General features: G+C 39.0%; 1 protein-coding gene across 1 annotated transcript in view; it reads left to right on the forward strand.

Annotated features, from left to right (window-relative positions):
• Itprid1 (ITPR interacting domain containing 1) overlaps nt 1-13,395 on the forward strand; it is a 115,152-nt gene that overhangs the window by 19,292 nt on the left and 82,465 nt on the right. The window contains exons 7-9 of the mRNA XM_031381999.1: nt 1,180-1,382; nt 8,901-9,475; nt 12,686-12,743. Of these exons, the coding sequence (XP_031237859.1) occupies nt 1,180-1,382; nt 8,901-9,475; nt 12,686-12,743 (836 nt within the window). The remainder of the gene's footprint in view (nt 1-1,179; nt 1,383-8,900; nt 9,476-12,685; nt 12,744-13,395) is intronic.

Consider the following 13,395-nt stretch of genomic DNA (forward strand, 5'->3'; position numbering starts at 1 on the left):
AGACTGAATAAAGATTTATACAGTGGGGCCAATAGATAATAAATTAAATTTTCATGTGGAATTTAGGATTCTCTCCAAACTAATTACTCATTCCAACCTTCTTTATATCAATTTGTCCATGGCATACAACCAACTGATTGTCGCTGCAGCTTTCCAAATCATTTTAATGATTAAGGTATCCTAGCCAAAGCCATTTAGACCCCTCAGTGAGGGGTCCTAGCCTGTCTTTTTTTCTTTGATTGGGTCAGAAGGCAAATCATCAAATCTGTAAGTGACAATGTGAACATGATACAAGCCCGAGGGAAGGGGGCTTGCCTGTGGGACTAATGAGACTGGAGCTTTAGAGAGAAAATCATCTAATTGTCTGTGTCTCAAACAAGCTCTTGAGAGTAGCATGTGTTATAAAGGCAAACAGAAACCTTCATGAAACACAAGAAAACCCTCTGAAGCCTTATGAGAAATCTCAGTTCCCACAGGGTCTATGGCATTTGGAAGGTCAAACACCAGAAATTTTGAGTGAGAAGTGAGTTGGTATACATAAAATTTCTAGATGATTGATTCTTAATTTCTGTGCCAACACAGACTAGAACTATTTAATAAAAAGATTTGTTGGTTTTGGCCAGGTCAAGACTAAGTATAAAGAAACAAATAAAAACCAGAATATATTCTAACCCTACCAAGAGACTTGAAAACATTATTTGGAAACATTGAACCTATGGTATGCATTCAGTAAATATCCTTGGCAGATTCATGTAGCTAAAGATGTCCCAGACTGATACTTAAAAGAAAATTCTTTGGGTCTCCAATTCCAGGTGTTGGTGATATTGTGCATTCTATTTCCTTGCTTGCTATCAGATATTGTTTTAAGATGATTGCCAGTGCGCTATGACTTCCACTCCCTACTCTTTCTACCCTGTCTGATTTAACACTTGCCCAGTGGGAAAGGAAAACCAGGTGGATAAAGCTCATGGTTTTGTTTGTAAAGCACAGGCACGTGTCCCTATGTGGGATGTCTGACTGTCTTCGAAGTGAGCGGTGTGAAAATTGTAGTGAACTCAGTATCTGTTTGACTCTTCAAATTCCTCTTCCCTCAAATTCTGGAAGACTGAGTGAGTAGGAAAAAATGGACTATGGTTAAATGGGCTGTTATACATAAAGATATTCTTATTTTTATCTCAGCATTCCTGAATGGCTGGAATTTTGGGAAAAAGATCCAGTGGAGATTCTCTTGGACTTGGGGTTTGGTGCTGATGAGCCAGATATCTGCACACAAATCCCAGCCCGGTTCCTTGGTTATAGCTCAGCAGCCAGAGGAATTAACATCCATGTTTTTCTTGAAGCACAGAAGCAGCGGATGGACTTTGAGAACCCCGACTTGTATGGTAAGTGGGAACCTGTGGCACTGCATCTCAACACTTGGCACTGAGTACTGGGGAAGGCCACAGTATTTGACAGAATAGGCTACTACTTGCTTGTTTAACCATTCAACCCCAGGAGACTTGAAACCAGAAAAATTGACTTCTAGATCCCTCTTTGTCTGACATGGTTTGCTTTTATATTTAGAAGCAAGACTGATTTGCTCCGTAGTGTCACTGAAGGTTTTGCTGTGTACCTACCTCAGTCTGGAGTACTACTAGTTGCAATGACAGGGGAAATGTGGGAATGGGAAATTGTACTCATCACAGGTCTGCTCAGATGTCATTGGCCAAAACAAGTCACATGACTTCCTGACTCCAAGGCAGTGGAGTGTACAATCCTGTGTAAGCCCAAAGATGAAACACTCTCATGGGTGACACTAATCCAGCCACATCCCAGGAGACAGCCCAGCCTGAATATCATGAAGCTTTGGGTGAAAAGTTCTCGCCTAGAGGCTGCTTAGACGGCTACTGTCTATGCCTTGAGATGCAGGTGGTTGCTGTTCACCACTCATATCTTACTAAGTTGTGGATTAACTATATTTAGTTCTTATTGCCAGTATTACTTGCCACATGTCCCCAACTTGTGGCCTGTGGGATCCCTATGACTAAGGTATCTCAGTGGACCCTCTTGAAGAACATGTACATGAGTAAAGAAATTGAGAGAAAGAAACTCAGTACAAAACAATTTCTTTACCACAGGATTGATTGACAGTCCTTGGGCTCCTAGAGGGAAGGTAGTACAACCTTTTCAAACTCATTTAGATGTGAACGCTTTGTGATCAGCAAGGTACACTGCCATGGATTACATAAAAGAGGTTGAGAAAATCCAAATGGGGAATTACAAAATTATTCTGAAATAAGTTATTTTTTAATATTTTTATTGGATATTTTATTTATTTACATTTCAAATGTTATCCCCTTTCTCGGTTTCCCCTCTGAAAACCCCTATCCCATCCTCCCTCCCTCTGCTTCTATGAGGGTACTCCTCGACCCACCTAACCACTCCTGCCTTCCCATACACTGGGTCACTGAGCCTTCCCAGAACCAAGGGCCTCTCTTCCCACTGATGTCCGACAGGTCATTCTCTGCCATGGTTTCCTCGATGTATACACTTTGGTTGGTGGTTTAGTCCCTGGGAGATTTGGGGAGGTCTGGTTAGTTGATATTGTTGTTCTTCCTATGGGTTACCAACCCTTTCAGCTCTTTCAGTTCTTTCTCTAATTCCTCCATTGCGGACCCTGTGCTCAGCACAATGGTTGGTTGCGAGCATCCACTTCTGTATTTGCCAGGCTCTAGAAGAGCCTCTCAGGAGACAGCTATATCAGGCTTATGTCAGCAAGCACTTCTTGGCATCTGCAATAGTGTCTGTGTTTGGTATCTGTGTATGGTAAGGATCATCAGGTGGGGCAGTCTCTGAATGGCCTTTCCTTCAGTCTTCACTCCACACTTTGTCTCCATATTTCCTCACTTGAGTATGCTGTTCCCTCTTCTAAGAAGGACTGAAGCATCCACACTTTGGTCTTCCTTCTTGAGTTTCATGTGGTCTGTCAATTGTATCTTGGGTATTACAAGCTTTTGGGCTAATATCCACTTATCAGTGAGTGCATACCATGTGTGTTTTTCTGTGACTGGGTTATCTCACACAGGATGATATTTTTTAGTTCCATCCATTTGACTAAGAATTTCATGAATTCATTGTTTTTAATAGCTGAGTAGTACTCCATTGTATAAATATACCACATTTTATGTATCCATTCCTCTCTTGAAGGACATCTGGGTTTTTTCCAGCTTTGGCTACTATAAATAAATCTGCTATGAACATAGTGGAGCATGTGTCCTTGTTATGTGTTAGAGTATCTTTTGGGTATATGCCCAAGAGTGGTATAGCTGGATCCTCAGGTAGTGCTATGTCAAGTTTTCTGAGGAATTGCCAGACTGACTTCCAGAGTGGTTTTACCAGCTTGCAATCCCACCAGCAATGGAGGAGTGTTCCTCTTTCTCCACATCCTTGCCAGCATCTACTGTCCCCTGAGTTTTTGATCTTAGCTGTTCTGACTGATGTGAGGTGGAATCTCAAGATTGTTTTGATTTGCATTCCCCTGATGACTAAGAATGTTGAACATTTCTTTTGGTACCTATCAGCCAATCCAGCCATTCGCTATTCCTCAGTTGAGAATTCTTTTTTTTTTTAGCTCTGTACCTCATTTTTAATAGTTATTTTGTTTTCTGAAGTCTAACTTCTTGAGTTATTTGTATATATTGAATATTAGTCCTCTATCAGATGTGAGGTTGGTAGAGAGCTTTTCCCAATCAGTTGGTTGCTGTTTTGTCCTATTGACAGTGTCCTTTGTTTTACAAAAGCCTTGTAATTTTATAAGGTCCCATTTGTCTATTGCTGATCTTAGAGCACAAGCCATTGTTCTATTCAGAAAAATTTCTCCTGTGCTCATGTGTTTGAGGCTCTTCTCCACTTTCTCTTCTATTACTTTCAGTGTATCTGGTTTTATGTGGAGGTCCTTGATCCACTTGGACTTGAGCTTTGTACATGGAGATCAGAATAGATTGATTTGCATTCTTCTACATACTAACCTCCAGTTGAACCAGCAGCATTTGTTGAAAATGCTGTCTTTTTTCCCTGGATGCTTTTAGCTTCTTTGTCAAAGATCAAGTGACCATAGGTGTGTAGGTTCATTTCTGGGTCTTCAGTTCTATTCCATTGATTTACCTGCCTGTCTCTGTACCAATACCATGCAGTTTTTATCACTATTGCTCTGTAGTAAAGCTTGAGGTCAGGGATGATGATTTCCCCAGAATTTCTTTTATTGTTGAGAATAGTTTTCTCTATCTTGGGATTTTTGATATTGCAAATGAATTTGCAAATTATTCTTTCTAACTCTATCAAGAAATGAGTTGGGATTTTGATGGGGATTGCATTGAATCTGTAGACTACTTTTGGCAAGGTGGCCATTTCTACTATATTAATCCTGCCAATCCATGATGTTGGGAAATCTTACATCTTGAGATCTTTCCATCTTCTGAGATCTTTGATTCCTTTCTTCAGAGACTTAAGTTCTTGTCATCCAGATCTTTTACTTGCTTGGTTAGAGTTACACCAAGGTATTTTATATTATTTGTGACTATAAGTTCTTTTAAGTTCACCAAAATTAAGTCAATAAAAAAGAAGAATTTTCTAAAATACTTTTCTTAAAAATACTTCTCTTGGATTTCTCACTTCTCTCTCTCTCTTTCTCTCTCTCTCTCTCTCTCTCTTTCTCTCTCTCTCTCTCTCTCTGTGTGTGAGTTCTCTCTCTCTGTGTGTGTATGTATGTCTGTCTGTCTGTATGTATGTATGTATGTATGTAAAATGGTTCTTAAAATCTCAGGGATGAGTTTTTTAAGACTATGCGATCCTGAGGATGCTTTGATCTTTTTACTTCTAGAAGGAGTTACTATGGTCTCTCCTTCCAAAAATGAAAGTTCCTTCATCAATTTTCTATTTCTTGAAAATGTCTAGATTTAGGTAGTCATTTTATAAATGAAGTTGATACATTGATTAGAGAGAAGCCAGGACTGGGTCTTTGGTTCTGGAGTGGCTGACTTGTTTTTATTCTCCTGAATAATACAAGTACACTTTTACTTTAATAAAGCTAAGAAGGTCAAATAAGTAAGAACTCAGTTAGTTATATACTCAAAACAAAACTGAAAAGAACGCCTCATTCAAAGTTAGAGGAGAGGGTTTAAACTGGAAAGTAAAATCAGTTACTTAATCTTCCCACAGGCCAATACAAAATGCTAATTCATGCTCAAGACAGTTGTTCTCTGAGTCAACTGAACCAAATAAATCAGTAGATTTGTCATAGTTGAATACAAAACTTTTTATGAGATTATGGAAGGCAATCATAAAAGCAATTTTATATACTTTAGCTCATAGAAGAGATGATAGTTCCTATAAGCTTAACATAGGAGAAGAATGTAATCAGAATTATCTGGAAACATAAGAATTCCTCTAAAGGTCTTGAAAGAATTTCACTGTTGTCTGTGAAATGTTCACCAGTTCTTCAAAGCAGAAGGATCATTAGCTGATAGTTCTCCTTTCAGATGAAAGAAACTGGTAAGCAAAAGATATAGTTAGCGAAGGCTGGCAAGACTACTATTTGAGTCCAGACAGAATAGAGGACAGCATCCATAATGTGCTATCTCCATTGTCAATGTAACTAGAGCACATGTCTATTGTGTTGTTGGAAAGAATCATACAAAGGATTAATAAAGAGAGGATGGTCAGCTGAGTATGTGCACAGTCCCATTCCACAGGCAGGAGCCAAGTATGGAACCAAAGGGAGAAGGAGAAGTCCCAGTAATATAGGCACTCGGCAATGGTAGGCTGAAACCATAATCAGCAAAGGTAATTCCCTCAAGTTTTTCCTCTGAGGCATGCAGTGGGAAATTTGGTTTCTTTAAAAATAAAAATATTATGGGGAATATGTTTTTTTGTTTGATTCCAAGTGTGGGATATGGGGCTGCTTCAGATTGTCCACAGCAGTTGACTATGATTTCCTTTGTGCTCTAGCAGGGGTATGATTTTGCCAGGGGCAGACAGTTTCTGCAAATGTGTGACATTTGGAATTGTGGGGACTTTCTAGTGGGTATATAAATGTTATGACCCTGAGAGGTGGGATTGCTGTTGGTGGGTTGTTGGTTGGTTGCTGTTGGTTGTGGTTTGTTATATAGTTGTATACAAAGAAAAAACAACAAGAAGAAATTAGATATCCTGACAGCCAACATTGAAGATCAAACTTGCCCCAAGTAACTTGATGCCCCTAATCATCAGGAAGTAGTCAAATGACTACTACTATAAGTATCCCTTCCTCTCTATTCCTTTTTATCTCTTACTTAGTGTTGGAGGTTGAAAGGGTAGAAGAAGGGGATTGGATAAAAGTGGAAGAAAGAACTCATAAAGTAACAAAAGTCCAGCTATAGAATCTATATTTGATTATAGATTTAAAAGATGCCTGAGCGATGGAGAAAATTAGTACTAGAGAAGTTGGGCCTTTGGTGTGACTTTATTTGACAATATAATTAAGAATACTTTAGAAATGGTTTTTAAGATAAATTTGGGTAATATAAGTGAACAAGAGAAACCCTGTAATGCCACTCTAAGCAACATTAATCAGTGATTCTAGAGGGAGCTTGGAAGACCAAAGTTCTAATGGAAGGCAAACAATGGAGATGAAACTTGTGAAGGCTAAGAGGTCTTTCCCAGTGAGAACTAGGGACAGAATAGAGGTCACTCCTATGATATTATGGCAAAACTTCTATGTCTGTTCCACAGAGGCTGTTGAAGAAAGGCTGAACTTAACCATGATGAGCTAATTAGAATGGTAGAGGAGTTTTCAAAGTAGACAAGTATCATGCTCAAGTATAGTTACTGCTATTTGCATCTAGCAAAATGTATAACAAAAACTGGGCAAGATGTTAATGAGAAGATCTGGAAGTTAGTTTGCCCAGAAATCCACGGAAAGCTGGAGTGGAGATCACAACTGCTGAGGCAACTGAAGCCATTAGAAGAAACCAAATACTTTGCATCAAAACAATAGAAAAGACCTATTGAAGGCATCTCAAGAATTGGTCTACAGCTGAAGAGATGTTCAGTGGGCAAAGCTCTTGTTAGGCAAGTGTGTGGACCTGATGTTGGACTCCCAAACCCCATTAAAAAAACTGGGTGAGAACTGAGGAGACACTTTAGTTGTTAAAGTGTTTGCCATGCAATAAAGAGGGCCAGATTTTTTAAAAATTTTTTTTAATTTTTATTTTTTAGATATTTTCTTTATTTACATGTAAATTTCTCCTTTCCCAGTTTCCCCTCCAAAAAACAAACAAACAAACAAACAAAAACAACAAGAACAAACCCCTGTTGCCTCCCCTCTCGCCATGCCTGCCACTCCACCCTCTCCCACTTCTTGGCCCTGGCATTCCCCTATACTGGGGCACAGAACCTTCACAGGGCTAAGGTCCTCTCCTCCTATTGATGATCGAATTTGCAATCCTCTACTATACACGTGCTGCCAGAACAATCAGACCCACCATGTGCAGTCCTTGGTTGGTGGTTGAGACCCTGGGAGCTCTGAGGGTGCTAGTTAGTTCATATTGTTGTTCATCCTAAGGGGCTGAAAACCCCTCAGCTCCTTGGGTCCTTTCTTTAACTCCTTCATTGGGGATCGTGTACTCAGTTCAATGGAGGGCTGTGAACCTCTACATCTGTATTAGTCAGGTAGTGTCAGAGCCTCTCAGGAAATAGCTATATTTAGGCTGGCTTTTCCTTCCTTCAGTTTCTGCTCCATAGTTAATCTCTGCAACTCCTTCTGTGGGTATTTTGTTCCCCCTTTTAAGAAGGAATGAAATGTCCACCTTTTGGTCTTCCTTCTTGAGTTTCCTGTGGTTTGTGGGTTGTTCTTCCTGTATCCCCAACTTCTGGGCTAATAACCACTTATCAGAGAGTGAACATGGGTGTGTTCTTTTGTGAATGGGTTAAGAGGGCCAGATTTTAGAGCATGTAAGTATAAAGTAAGCATGGAAGAATGTCTCTAATTCCAGCCTTAGGAAGCAAAAGTGGGATGCCCTAGGGCAAGCTGAGTAGCCAAACAAGCCAAAACAGTAAACTCCAAGTTCAACAAAAGACTCTCCATCAATGTACTAGGGGGGAGATGATCAAGAAAGACATTTTACATCAACAATGAGCTGCCACATACCATGTGCATGTGTACCTGCATACACATCTACACCCACACACATCAACATGTACATACCACATACAAATACATGCAAAAATATAAAGGCATGTGTTGAGACCTCATTAATCACAGGCTCAATGGAAATGTTTGATTCACTTTAAAGAATTGGTGGAGAGTTTGATGATACCTTCTTCATACAAGGCTACTTAAGAAAGCCATCTGGGCACTCAAGTTACTTCCACCACACTTAAAGGTGGATCTTCAGAGAGAGGAACATGGCTGGGGAAACTTGAGTTTTAAGTCTTTCTCATCTTGGAAAAACACATTATCCATTCTTCAAGTTTGTTTTTCTTCTTTTTAAAGTTTCTTTATTCTTTAATCTTTTTTTTTTTACAGTCTAGACTTTATCCCCTTCCCAGTCTACCCTCTGACTATTCCACATCCTTTTCCACATTTTAATTTACTTATTGTATGTGTGCATAACCTGTGTATGCACACATGTGTACATGCCTGTATACCATGACACACATGTGGAGGCTAGAGGACAACTTGTGGGAGTTGGTTTTCTAATTTTTACTATGTGAATTTCAGGGATAAAACTAAAATCTTTGGAATTGGCTACAAACAATTTTACCTGCTGAGTGATGTCAGTGTCCCCCATTATTTAGTTCTTACTATTTACTGCTTCAAAGTAGTTTAATGGCAAAAAAAAGAGAAAACTATTGTAAAACTTCTATGTTCCTGTATTCTTCAGGTCGGTTCCAGCAGTTGGAAATCCTGGATCATGTGACCAATGCCTTCTCATCCTTGCTTAATGGTGTTAATAACCTACAGAGCCAGGATGAAGAAAAAGCTGAAAGACAGGGTATGCAAAATCCCTCATCATGTGGAGCTAAAGAACATAAAACAAAAATGAGCCAACTTTTAAGAAGAGCTTCAAGACAGACCAGCAGGGTGGATGGTAACCCAGCACCGTCAGAATCATTCAAAATAGAACATGAGATTTCAACTTTGCCAACCAAGCCATGGGATCCTAGAGTAGAGCTACAGGTGGCTTCTGTTAGCCATGATGGAAGTCAAATGCTCCCTTCAACAGAGCATGGTTCTGCCCAAGCTTGTGATGACCTGTCACCTTGTCCTCCTCCACAAGCTCTTCTGGACAAGCAGTGGTCTTGCTCATGCCCACTGGCCAAGCAGTCTCCTCATACCTGTATGTCTGAGGGGTCAGTTAGGAGAAGAACTTGGAAGGAGAAATGGATTCATATTGACAAACTCAAGAACTTGTCACACATTGTGAATAAAGGACCAGATTCTTTTGAAATGGAAGAGGTAAGTGCTGTATCTAGTGTTCTGTTCCTACTGGAAATGGCCCATCCCTACCTTTTTGCTTTCTTGACTCCACTGATACAGTTGATCTCCCAACTTTTAGCATCTTACCTTATGGTTCTGTCTTAGTGTTTTATTGCTGTGAAGAGACACCATGACCAAAGTAACTCTTATAAAGAAAAACACTTAGTTGGGGCTAGCTTACAGTTTTAAAGGTTTAGTACATTCTCATCATGGCAGGAAGCATGGCAGCATGCAGACAGGCATAGTTCTGGAAGAAGAGAGAGTTCTAAACCTTAATGTGTAAGCGGCAGAAGGAGACTGTCCTACTAGGCATGGCTTGAGCCTATATGAACCCAAAGCTCTACCTCCACAGTGACATACTTCTTTTAACAAGGCCACACCTCCTCCAATAAGCCACACTTCCTAATAGTGCTACTTCCTATGTCCAAGCATTCATGTACATAATATGGGGCCATACCTATTCAAACTACCACAGATTTCCAATTAGATTTAGTCTGACACAGTTAAATCCATTTAAGTTGCTTCACACAGAACTAAACTAGTATGAAATCAGCCTTCTCCTATTGTCTTAGTTACTTTTCTATTGTGGTGTCAAGATACCATGATGAAGGCAATTATAGGAGAAACAGTTCATTCAGACAAGGCTTACAGTTTGGAATGATAATTCCAACAATTAGCATGCACAGGAAGGAGCATGGCAGCAAGCAAGCTGTCGTGAGAGCTTACATCCTGATCCACAAGCACTCTGCATGGAGAACTAACTGGGAATGGCCTAGATTTTTGAAACCTCAAAGCCCACCCCCAGTGACACACCTCCTTCACCAAAGCCACACCTCTTAATCCTTCCCAAAGGGTTCCTACAACTGGGAAGCAAGCATTCAACAAACGCACCTATGGAGTCATTCTCAAACACCACACAGATCCATCTATTTTTTTCTTATACATAACCGAATTTGAGTAATCTCTTACTTTTCTTTCACTCTATTTTTTATTAAGTATCTCAGTGGGGTTTTTATCTACTTTATATCCATAATTCATCTTCTTTAGGGGTCAGTTAAATTACTCCCACTCAGTGACAGCTGGACCCAAAATTCCTCTCTATGTTCTCAGAGTCCCACCATGGAGATCTTGTGAAAAGATGTGTATATCAGTTGCCTCTTCTGTGCTGAACTCCTGAGAGCATAAAGACCAAAGAAAGTGTTCAGAAGTGCTTGCCAAAATGTACCCTGTAATATTTTTAATAAAACATCAAGAGTGCAGTGTGAGCTTGGAATTTGGGTAGTTAGTTTCCTTTATGTGCTTGTATCAGGGATCATTGATATTCATATATGGTGGTCCTGTTTTATCTGCACTCTCTAATTCTTAATTCTTACTTCTCTCACTCATATTAATTTGTATTTTATTCTGATATCTCCTTTTGTAATTATTTGGTAATGTGTGTGTGTGTGTATTTCCATTTATCTTTGTATTGATAATGGAAAATAGAATTTGACATGAACTTTTTTGTCCAAGACAGGGTCTCTTTGTATAGCCCTGGCTGTCCTGGAACTCACTCTGGAGACCAGCCTGGCCTCATATTCAGAAATCTGCCTGACTCTGCCTCCCAAGTGCTGGGATTAAAGACGTGCGCCAACACCACCCAGTGGGACATGAACTTTTTGATAACTTTATTTACTTAATAGAATGAGAAAATGCAGCCTAGGGAAACTGCATATTAAAAAGAAGCCAATGTCATAGTGGCAAATCTAAACATTTAATTATAAGAATTAAAATGTGTAAAATGGCAGAATTTTGGAAGTATTAAATGATAACCAATATTCATAAATAATCTGGACAATAAAGTTTAACTAAGGCTGACCAAAATTTTCCTTTCAGACAATCTACCATGTTTTCCTTGAGTCATACTGAATGTTGTTTTTGGTAGTATTTGGCTTAACTACCAAAACTATACTTCCAACAAAAATTATACACAGATTTTTTAATGCAAAGGGCAACATATTCTGTGTTTAATTCTAGTAAGTAGAATTGAGTCAGCTTCTTTCTTTTCCCATTACCAAGCATATCAAATGGATTTCATACTTGTGACATTCATGCAGTTATGCTATATGACAGATACTTCTTTTTATTCATGATCAATCACCTTTATCCTCCCTTCGTTTATGAATGGACTGTGTATTACAGAAAACACATTTGAGACCACCAGTATTAATGTTAGTCAGCCTCCTTATTAGATGCAGACTGTTTCTTTATTTAATCTTTTCTGATTTTTAAAACTAATAACAATGGATCAGGTAGGAAGCCTAGGGATATACCTGGCATTTATATTAACTTGTTGCACTCCTTTCTTTCTTCTTTTCTAATTGAAAAAAAAAAAGTGCTTTGCAGTATACCAAATTGATTTTTCTTCATGATAGTGTTGTGAAAAGAGAGTTTTCTCATTACATTTAAAAAATGTGATGAAGCACATTGGTTTGATCTACTGAAACCAACAAAAGGAATGCTGGGAAGTTCATCTAATCAGCTCTCAGTCCTTCCAAATTCTCGAGTGAAAACTTTGACTTCATGACTATATCCAGAAAAAGTGAGCTAAACCTAAATCCTATAAAGAAATAGTCCAACATATCAACAGTAACTATTTTCACCTTACAGAGCATTTCTTGGTGGCACACTTCTACAGTGAGCGGTGTTACTACTTAAAGGTGATAGATGCTGCCTAGTTATTACTTTCCAAAATATTTCAAAAATAAAGTCTGCTCTCTCAATATAGAAATAAATCTTTGTGTGTGTGTGTGTGTTAAGGAATATGTAGCAGCTGTATTATCTGAATTACTGTGCATAAGCTTATCAATCAATACTTAGCTAGCTTTCTCACATATATTTAATATTCTTCAGTAGCAAAAGGAGTTCTAAATGCATAACTTCTAGAATAAAGCCTTGATCCTTTTGTCCAGAAGTGACTGTCCCTCACCTCAACTCTTTTAATTCATTGAGTCTTGGTGAGTCTCATGCCACCTCTTCCTCCTCTGCTCCTTCTCCTCCTCCTTTTCCCAGAAGTCCATTATCTATTACCATCAAGTCATGTTTATCCCTCTACATTGTTATCAGTTGATAATTATTGCTCATTAGTTAAATAAAGTGAATGTGTCATGAAAATATTTCTAGTGAAATTGATGTATTTTGACATCGTAGGTCCAGAGCTTTGAAGAAGACACTGGCAACCCTCTTAACCCGACATCAGGAACTGTAGGTAAGGATTCAATAATAGATATGGTTTCATTAATGATCGATCTTTCAGAGACAGAGTGAAATAGCCAATACTTAGCTCAGTTAAAATACTTGGAGATTCATTGCGACAACGAATTCCAATCCATTTCTGTATCATTTGAGGTGCAATGTAAATATATGTGTAAATTTTAAATACTTTTCCAGAAAGTATTGCCTATCCCTGTGGTTATTGTGTGGTCTGTCTAGCTGGCTCTATGAGCTGTGTGTAGGAGAATGGATTTACCACCTGAGACTGAGTGGGTGGTGTTCTCCTCCTGCCTGGTACTGGTTGTTGCACAAGTTCCGCCATTTTACAGGCCTCAGTTTTTTCCATAAGTAATAAAGAAATCAGTGCAAATAATTTTTTATGTTTCCTACAAATACTTGCATTCTAAATTTTTTGTAATCTCATGTCAGACTCTTCATGGACAGAAATTGCTGGGGTGCAGTTTCCTGGTCTTCTCTTGGGGTGTACATTCTAGAATACGGAGTGAGTTTGCTTTGTTCCTGCTTCTCGTTCCCCCAGTTACAGCACTCACAGCTGCCATGATCCTTCAGTGAAGCTGGAAGCAGGCAGAGATTAGTCAAGCAAAATAGAGCAGATGAAGCTAGTGTGTTTCCTGGAAGAAAATATG

The sequence above is a fragment of the Mastomys coucha genome, unplaced genomic scaffold (assembly GCF_008632895.1).
Source record: "Mastomys coucha isolate ucsf_1 unplaced genomic scaffold, UCSF_Mcou_1 pScaffold20, whole genome shotgun sequence".
In the NCBI taxonomy this organism is placed as follows: domain Eukaryota; kingdom Metazoa; phylum Chordata; class Mammalia; order Rodentia; family Muridae; genus Mastomys; species Mastomys coucha.